Genomic DNA, 10,105 nt, shown 5'->3' on the forward strand with positions numbered 1-10,105 from the left:
GTTCTCTCTCACCTGAAATCTATCACTGCTTCTCACTTGGACTCATTGAAGTTTGCCTACAGAGCCAACAGATCTGTGAACGATGCAGTGAACCAGGCCCTTCATTTCGTTCTGGAGCATCTGGACTGCCCAGGAACCTATGCCAGGATCCTGCTTGTGGACTTCAGCTCTGCCTTTAACACGATTCTTCCAGCTCTGCTTGAAGACAAGCTTCGCCAGCTCGACGTGCCTGACTCCATCTGCAGATGGATTACAGACTTCCTGACCAGCCTGAGTCAGCGTGTGCGGCTGGGGACGACTGTCTCCGACACTCGGACCCTCAACATCGGGTCTCCTCAGGGCTGTGTTCTCTCTCCATGGCTCTTCTCCCTGTACAATAACTGCTGCACCTCCTAGGTGCTTCCTAGGAACCACCAACACTGAGGACCTCAAATGGGAGCCAACCATCACCCATGGCAATAAATTTGATTCTGATTCTGATTCAAATTTTTTCCCCTTTGTAATGAATGGCAGCGGGACCAAAAACAGGCACAAATTTAACGGCTCCACGTAAAGTAAGTCCGTGGAATGCACAAAACGCAGGCACAGGTGTTATTTTGTCCAACCACTGTACAATTATTTCTATTGAGCAAAGTCTCTCATCACAATGGCTCATTTCAGAGCTACAATTTTTTTTTTAATCAAGTTGATAAAGTTCCTCAAGTGATACTACTGCAAAATATGATTCTTTACAGCATCATATTAGATCTTCATATCCATATGATGTACACAGAGTTTTCTGTGAAATATTCATAAATATGATGTCATGTAAGAAGTAACACCTGCTAATATTGCCTGGATTCAAATGGAAGAGAAGGAAGATATCTAACCCATTTTGGAGCAATTGTCTTTTCTCAGATAAATGAACTTATAGTGAATCTTGCCCTACGGGTCCTTGAATCTGCCCTGTTTTCCAAATATCGGCGAATAGTGGTTAGTGTATTATATTATTATTATGTATTATATTGTGTAATATGAATTATATGAATATAATCCAACATTACAGAACAAAGTGGCAAGTTTTAATAACCTTTTAATAATAATAACCTTTATTGTGATTGAGCACACGTGACTATAAACTTCGTGGTGAAAAAACAAGAGAAGAATTCTAATAAGCAGCGAGGTCAGGTGAAATTTCTTTAAGCATGTGGTTTCTGACATGACTCAAACCATTGTTGTGTTTGCGACAGGACATCATCCTTCTTCAAGGTCAGAGGTGGTCAACCCTCAGCGACACTCACACTCTGTGGCCACCATGTCTGGAAAGACGATCACATTTGTTCCGTACTTGTTCAGGTCCACCACCTCTAGAGGGTCATAGGCCACTGGGACGCAGCAGGGCCGGCGCTCCTGCGCGGCTGGGCCGATGATGTGTGAGAAGAGCAGCACGGCATGGTTTCTGGTGTTAGTCATCGGGAAAAGACAAGACCCTTTGCAGTTGTTGATGTTGGCGCTGTTTGGAGCCACCACGTGTTGGCTGAGGCAGACGGTGAGGCTCTTCAGTCCACATAGGTTGGCGTTAGCTCCTCTGTTGGTGACCGCCCGTGTGACTCTCTGTGCTCTGTTCATCTCCCTGGAAACCGTCTGAAGAGCCTTCAGCAGGAGAAAAGCACAAAACTGTCTTCCACCTGTTGGACACAAGGAAAGAAGATCAGAGTCATAAAGGACTCTGCAAATAAGAAACAACAGCAACAACAAAAACAACAACAAATTACCAACTTATCAAATTTGAAACTCAAATTAACTGAACAAGTTTGGATATTTTAAGGTCAAACATTTTCCTCTAAAATCTACTGAAACCTGGCCGTGATGCTGCAGTGAGTAGTCAAATTTGGAAGACAATTAAGTTCATATTTACAATAAGGTTTGAGATCACCTGAAACTGGACCCATCAACGGAATAGTTGTGAGCTCCACCAGCTGGGTGAGTCTCTTGATGCCCCTGTGACTTTCCTCCTTCTTCTTGAACTGACTTTGTGTCACACCCACAATCTGCTCCAGTCTGGCCCTCAGCTCATCCAGCAAGAGGGGTGGCAGGTTCAACTCTGCCTGCTGCACTGGAAACCCCAAGCTGGAGAAGGTGAACGCTGTGGGAGCAGAGGAGTTGATGAGTTGGGCAAGAAGACTTTCGCTGGATGACAAGCCCAACGTGTGGGGAGGGAGGGTCTGCAGAGAGTCCAACTTGAGGGCAGGAGAGGCCGGGTGGTCCTGAGGCTGGCTGTCACTCAAAAACCGCCTCAGAGTGCAGAGGAAGGTCGGAGTCTGGGAGGGACTAAGAAGAGACAAACATGGGTACACAGTGAAGGAGAAATGAATTGCCAAAATAGGCAGTACAATCACCTGGTTTCACTTCCTGGTCCGCCTGTGAAAAGCAGAAGTGGGGCCACTTTGAGGTCACTGCTAGATCTTCCGCCCAAGAAGAGTTCATTCACTTTATTTCCTGCAAAAAGCATATGCACTCTGAGGTTTGATATAAGATGATTTTTGTGACAGCATTGAGGAATATGGGCCCAAAAGTAAATACCGTATTTTCCGGACTACAGAGCGCACCTGAATATTAGCCGCACCCACCAAATCTAAGAAGGAAAATTGATTTTTTTCATACATAAGCCGCACCAGTCTATAAGCCGCGGGTGCACCGTTGCTGTCTGCGCCACAGAAAATGCATGAGAATCACTTCTAGGATCCTCCAGTACGGGGTCCAGTGTCGAGACTGACTCATGAAACAATCTTGCCAGTGTTCTGAACTCCAGTCACGAACTCCTCACATCTTATTTACATTTAAAGTGTTCAGAAAGCGCTGTTTTCACCCTCCAGTAGATCATCTCTGTTAGCAGAGCTGCGGACACGCGGGGGCGAAAACAGCGCAATTTGAGTGCTTTAAAGGAAAATAAAACGCTCGTGATGTCATCGGTTTGATGTGACGAAGCTCAATATTTTTGCCAGCAAAGAGCATGCTCATTAGACTGTAAAAACTCGGGATGCTCCGAGAGACAGGGAGAGCACTCAGCTGAAGCAGCTGTCTTCAACCTCTTTCATGAACGTTCTCACTCTGGACGGTTGCAAACGTTTCAGATTCAGGTGGTGGACAGCGAACGCTGCATCTGACACACACAAGACTGCAGCGGATTTGGCCGCGGTTGATTCCGTCTTTAAACGACACCTGAGAAAGGCTGCTCATCTGGCGCGGTGAAATTAATGATTGTTTCTCGGGCAATATGCTTCGCGTTCTTAACGTCACGCTCAGACCGGCAAGTGTCCGCGAGTGACTGCTGGTTCCTGCAGTTTCACTTTCATGAGCACCAGAAAACTCACTGTGGTCTGTCAAGTGCTGGTGTTTTAAATATCGTATTGAATTCGTGGCGTTGACACCTTTTAACGTGCATGTGCTGCAGGATGCAAACTTGACATGACAGACTGAAAAAAGCTTCCGCAATAGACACGCCGTTGCCAAGCGAGTGGCGAGTCGGCAGGGAGGAGCGGACGCATCACAAACCGCGGGCGCTGCCTCATCAGAACAGCTGCTGTCACATGTGATGGGATTTTGTGACCGGCAATGACGGGCAGTGGTCGGCATTCACAGATCACAACGAGTTCAGCCTTTCATAATCGGTGGCCGATTGATTGGAATATTCCTGTAAAAATCCATATATTAGCCGCATCGTTTTATAAACCGCAGGGGTCAGACCGCAAGAAAAAAGTAGCGGCTTAGAGTCCGGAAAATATATATATATATATATATATATATATATATATATCGGTGTAAAAACAAAAAATAAAAAAACTCAGTGATGAATGTGATGACATCAGCAGGATTATTCTGAAAACAAATCTTCTTACTGGTTTCTTGAGCTTGATTCTGCACAGAAATGCTCCATTTGTTGGGCCCAGGGACCTGAGATGCCTGACCAAGCAGCAGTAAGAGCCGCGTTTCTTCCGAGATGCAGACGGTCTGAGGGAGGGAGGGAGCAGAGAGTGTGAACTGTAAATAAAACCAATTCACTCACGTCTCTGTCTCCCGCACCTGAGCAGCGGGCTGCAGCGACGCGCTGCTGAAAGTCACACGCTCCACTTCTGTCAGCTGGACGGGGCTTTCCAACACCAGGAGCAACACAGGCCTCCGTTTCAGTAACGGAGATTGAGAGAGGTGAAATGTCAGCGTGAGCGCTTCTCCCTGCTCATCCTCAACTAGCAGGACTAATGAAGAGGAAGAGAAGAGGCTAATCAGCATCACACTAAAGAATCCCAGGCACAAACGTGGTGTCACATAAGAATCGAGGTTTGAATGAAGTGCCACTCAAAAGTCGGAATGAGAGCACTGTCCTCTCTTCCTTATTGACCACATACATGAACCTTGACACACTTTAAATCTTCCACTTCCATTCCCATGTACTCCATAAAGGAGGACAGTGACATTTACAGTGGAATGAATGAATCTTAATGACTTGGCCAGTTACCTTCACTGGGGTGGAGGAGCTGCGGTCCCAGGTTGGTCCCGGTCAGCTGAGCCAATTCCTGTAACACTGCTCTGATCGTTTCACTCTGAGGAGGGGAGCAGACTCCAAGCGAAGCCAGACCATGGTTTGTGAGTTCTCCATTCTCGGCCACAGCTTCTTGCATCAGTGCGATGACATCATTCTCGAAGCACAGACCCTTCAGTTGAGACGCAGGAGAAGCCTCAGTGGATGACACCACCGGTTCTGGCCCTCTGTCTGTGAGGGGTGTCATCAAGTCCCGAGCTGGAAAAAATAACACCAAAACGCAGTTTAATCTTGGACACCTGAGTCTCAGCAACATGGTAAGTCACCTAGTATTGTGGCAGCCAGGGTGAGCACCAGGATGGTCCAGCGGATCGTTACGCTCCTGCCATAACTCGCCATCATCCTCTGCCTTGCTCTGCTCTCTCAGCGTCTCTGAGTCCTCGTGGTGTCGACAGTCTTTATATGAGGCTCCATCCTCTCGCTGCCTTTTTAACTAGTAAAAAAAATATAGTAGCTGTGTCCATACATGATACTTACGTTATTGTTGCACACAGCACTGGACTGCTCCATTTGGGGTTACATGAAGCAGATGCTGCCAGGCCACTGTGATTTTTGGCACCATCTGTTAAGGTCCTGTGGTGGCTGTTTCTTCACTCTGGTCTAATTTAGCTTGTTGGTCACACAGAGCAGTCAATTCATCCGTTGAGACATAAACATCTATCCACAAATATATAAGCTTTATATAGATGCATACAAGGTGACACTGATGTTTGCATGTGACAATTGTTTACCTGGAGTCGTGTTTTCCCTGGACTCTGAGCCAGAAGCTGCAGTAGAGAACTTTAAGAATGCCTACCTATAAGCACACTTGCATATGACAGCGCGTTGCTGACAGTGAAAGGAGAATTCAAATGTCTCTCTCTACAGCACCGAGCACCTGTTTCTGATTGTGTACTACAGGATAAATAAAACAGACAAAATTCACACATTGTTGTTTCCAAACATAGCACACTATACCATTGGAGTGAGGAGGAAAAGAAACTGAACAGAATAAATGTAATATTCTAATCTATACACACCTATACAGTTGAGGGCATTGATCACATTCACAGCACAAACATTAAAACAAATGACACAAAGAGAGCAATCAAAAACTGTCCAGTAATTTTGCATTATCATTACATATACACAGATTCATCCAAATGCACATGCTCAGAATTCACTGAAGGCAGCTGGGCAGGCGAGCACCCAGGATGGAGCACCACGTCCCGGAAATGTGAAGGTAGCTCTGAAAGGAGCTGTTGTGATGAGGAACTTTGCTCAAGAGAAATATGTGTGTGCGAGGCTGCGTCATGCCCCTGCTTCGCGCCGTCGAAACCTTGGCTCACTGTGACTCGCTTGAACGCCACGTTGCCGACGTCACCACGAGATGCTTCTGGCTGATGTGTTGTGTCTGACGGAAACCCACATTCAGGGGTCGTGCGTCTCAGATGCTCTGGTCCTGGAAGGCTACCACATGTTCTACTGCGACAGAGCCGTGTCATACTCCACAGTTCCTGACATGGCTGGTAGATGGGGCGGCGCCGTGGCCATCTACGTGAGAGAGCACCTCAGAGCCCGTGAAATCAAATATTTCCAGAACGTTACAGATCTGGAGTTATTTGTCGTCAAACTCGACCGGCCGACAGAGACGATTGTCGTGTGCGTGTACAGACCGCCGCGCTACAGCACTGTTGCATTTTTGTCCAACTTGCAACACCTTTTGGCGGCACTGGAGATGACGGATTATCAACAAGTCCTTGTTTGCGGGGACTTGTTGAAGATCTTCTGTCCAGCCGAAGGAAGCCCATTTTGAAATTCTTCTGCTCCAAAGGCTACGACCAGCTGATTACTGTGGCTACTGCAGACAAAAATACGCTGTTAGACCGCGTTTTTGTCTCCAGACTGCCGTGCTGCCTCGACGGCACATATGAGGTCATCTTGACCACAAAGCTTGACCCTCAGCTTTGCAATGTTGCCTGATCTGAGAACCATGGGCAATTACCATGGCCTTCCATAGCGGACGTCTAACTCGCACTGCTGGCTCCTTTGCCAGGCGGCTGTCAAGGAGATGCATGTTTTGCTGCACCAAAACAACCTGCAATGTCACCGGCAATGCTGCTACGGTAAGACGGAAGGAGGTGTGCCCAGGGTCCTGTTGCTATCTCAGATCGCCAGGGCCTCACACCGGACCGTCCTATGAAGGTTCCTACGCCACCGCCACGCCCGTGGTCTATTCAGCCTGAATGGATGAATGGGTTGTGAAGATGAAGACAACCCCTCATATATGGAGTGTAACTTACACTCCGGATCAGCAGAAACTCCGTTGCCCTCTTTTAGCCGTTAGGGTTAGGGTTAGGGTTAGGTTAGGGTTAGGTTAGGGTTAGGTTAGGGTTAGGGTAGGGTTAGGTTAGGGTTGGGTTAGGGTTAGGGTTAGGGTTAGGGTTAGGGTTAGGGTTAGAGGGTTAGGGTTAGGGGTTAGGGTTAGGGGTTAGGGTTAGGGTTAGGGTTAGGGTTAGGGTTAGGTTAGGGTTAGGTTAGGGTTAGGGTAGGGTTAGGTTAGGGTTGGGTTAGGGTTAGGGTTAGGGTTAGGGTTAGGGTTAGAGGGTTAGGGTTAGGGTTAGGTTAGGGTTAGGGGTTAGGGTTAGGGTTAGGGTTAGGGTTAGGGTTAGGGTTAGGGTTTGAGGGTTAGGGTTAGGGTTAGGGTTAGGGTTAGGGTTGGGTTAGGGTTAGGATTTTGGTTAGGGACCTCACTCCGATTGGAGTGAGGCGGTGCACTGTCCTACACCCGGGAAAATGAGGTCCAGGTGATGCCAGAGGCCTGGCCCATGTCTTTCAGGTCAGTTTTTTAGTTTTGTTGTTTTAAACTCTCCTCTTCGTTGGTCTTCCCTGTTTAAGGGTTTTCAAAAAATTGTCCATCTTGGATTAAATATTAGTGTTCTTGATCATAGGCCTCGTCGCGACGTTTCGACCTGTTTTGGTCTTCCTCAGGCAAGGCTATGATCCTTCACTGAGTGCTGTTTGCACTTCAGTGGTATAAGCAGAACGAGAGCTCCACAGCATATCTGTGCTTATATACTGCTTTGGCTCCACCCTCCTCTCTTCACTTAACATTTGGTTGGCTGCTTTTGGCCTTTTGCCCAGGTAAGTGGGTATGGGAGGGGGAGAGCAGAATGGTGGATGCTCTTTAGTGTTGTTTGATGTTTTTTCTGCTTTCTTTTTTTTGTTGTTTGTCTTTTTCCTTTTTTGCAGGGACTAGGAGGTAAGTACAGGTAAGTCTTTTTGGGTTAATTTTTCTAATTTTTCTCTTTTTTACAGGTGGTGATCCGGAGGCGACCAGGTGGTAAGCATATTTGGACTTTATCTTTTCTCTTTTTTGCAGGAACACCAATAAATGATTATAACCAATTGTGTGTTTGTGGTTCTTAATTGGTTAAATTTTGGCCCTGGTTAGGGTTAGGTCAAATTTAGGGTTAATTCAAGCTCTCAATTTGGAGTTGGTTAGGGTTAGGGTTAAATTTTAGGCTGGGCTTAGCCTTAGGGTTAGGGTTAGTGCTCTCAATTTGGAGTCGGTTAGGGTTAGGGTTAAATTTTGGGCTGGGCTTAGCCTTAGGGTTAGGGTTAGAATTCTCAATTTGGAGTTGGTTAGGTTTAGGGTTAAGTTTTGGGTTAGGCTTCCCTAATGTTACTTTTTGTCCTGATTAGGATTGATTACTTCTCCTCCACCCTCCAATCTGGCCTTCCCCCGTCCTCCAATTCCTTTCCTTTCTCCTCTTCCATCTCCCAATTCCTTTCCTTTATCGCTAACCCACTTGTCCAGGTTTTCAGCGTTAGGAGAAGGGGTCCCCCACACAAATACAGGCTCTTTTTGGCTTTGTCCCTTTTTGGCTTTTGATTCCCCTTCTCCAGTTCCTTACTACTTAGGAGTCAAGTGAGCTAGGAAGACCGGCGACTTAGGGTAGACAGGGTTGGGTCTGGGCGACTTAGGATAGACAGGTTTGGGACTTCAAGGATGAGTATTAGGTCAGTGTCAATCATATAGATAATTTGGAATTTTGGGATATTCACAATTTGGAATTATTTTAATTTGGAACATTTTAGAAAGAACATGGGTCTACAGGTCCTCATACGACCACCAGGTGGACCATCAAAATCCCAGGCGGGCTCGGGCTATGGTTAGGATTTTGGTTAGGGACCTCACTCCGATTGGAGTGAGGCGGTGCACTGTCCTACACCCGGGAAAATGAGGTCCAGGTGATGCCAGAGGCCTGGCCCATGTCTTTCAGGTAAGTTTTTTAGTTTTGTTGTTTTAAACTCTCCTCTTCGTTGGTCTTCCCTGTTTAAGGGTTTTCAAAAAAATGTCCATCTTGGATTAAATATTAGTGTTCTTGATCATAGGCCTCGTCGCGACGTTTCGACCTGTTTTGGTCTTCCTCAGGCAAGGCTATGATCCTTCACTGAGTGCTGTTTGCACTTCAGTGGTATAAGCAGGAATGAGAGCTCCACAGCATGTCTGTGCTTATATACTGCTTTGGCTCCACCCTCCTCTCTTCACTTAACATTTGGTTGGCTGCTTTTGGCCTTTTGCCCAGGTAAGTGGGTATGGGAGGGGGAGAGCAGAATGGTGGATGCTCTTTGGTGTTGTTTGATGTTTTTTCTGCTTTTTTTTTTTGTTGTTTGTCTTTTTCCTTTTTTGCAGGGACCAGGAGGTAAGTACAGGTAAGTCTTTTTGGGTTAATTTTTCTAATTTTTCTCTTTTTTACAGGTGGTGATCCGGAGGCGACAAGGTGGAAAGTATATTTGGACTTTATCTTTTCTCTTTTTTGCAGGAACACCAATAAATGATTATAACCAATTGTGTGTTTGTGGTTCTTAATTGGTTAAATTTTGGCCCTGGTTAGGGTTACGTCAAATTTAGGGTTAATTCAAGCTCTCAATTTGGAGTTGGTTAGGGTTAGGGTTACATTTTAGGCTGGGCTTAGCCTTAGGGTTAGGGTTAGTGCTCTCAATTTGGAGTCGGTTAGGGTTAGGGTTAAATTTTGGGCTGGGCTTAGCCTTAGGGTTAGGGTTAGAATTCTCAATTTGGAGTTGGTTAGGTTTAGGGTTAAGTTTTGGGTTAGGCTTCCCTAATGTTACTTTTTGTCCTGATTAGGATTGATTACTTCTCCTCCACCCTCCAATCTGTCCTTCCCCCGTCCTCCAATTCCTTTCCTTTCTGCTCTTCCATCTCCCAATTCCTTTCCTTTATCGCTATCCCACTTGTCCAGGTTTTCAGCGTTAGGAGAAGGGGTCCCCCACACAAATACAGGCTCTTTTTGGCTTTGTCCCTTTTTGGCTTTTGATTCCCCTTCTCCAGTTCCTTACTACTTAGGAGTCAAGTGAGCTAGGAAGACCGGCGACTTAGGGTAGACAGGGTTGGGTCTGGGCGACTTAGGATAGACAGGTTTGGGACTTCAAGGATAGGGTTAGGCTTAGGGTTAGGGTTAGGGTTAGGGTTAGGGTTAGGGTTAGGTTTAGGGTTTAGGGTTAGGGTTAGGGTTAGGGTTA

The 10,105-nt window shown here is 46.4% G+C and overlaps 1 protein-coding gene across 1 annotated transcript; it reads right to left on the reverse strand.

Annotated features, from left to right (window-relative positions):
- Window positions 1–1,266: 1,266 nt before the first annotated feature.
- LOC128761212 (muellerian-inhibiting factor-like) lies at window positions 1,267–4,918 on the reverse strand. The gene is made up of 7 exons (XM_053869320.1): window positions 4,846–4,918; window positions 4,496–4,777; window positions 4,063–4,235; window positions 3,879–3,990; window positions 2,379–2,478; window positions 1,916–2,310; window positions 1,267–1,667 (listed from the first exon to the last, which is right to left on the reverse strand). Exons 1-7 carry the CDS (start codon window positions 4,916–4,918, stop codon window positions 1,267–1,269), a joined length of 1,536 nt encoding a protein of 511 aa, XP_053725295.1.
- Window positions 4,919–10,105: the final 5,187 nt, after the last annotated feature.

This window comes from Synchiropus splendidus, chromosome 1 (genome assembly GCF_027744825.2).
Source record: "Synchiropus splendidus isolate RoL2022-P1 chromosome 1, RoL_Sspl_1.0, whole genome shotgun sequence".
Lineage (NCBI taxonomy): Eukaryota > Metazoa > Chordata > Actinopteri > Syngnathiformes > Callionymidae > Synchiropus > Synchiropus splendidus.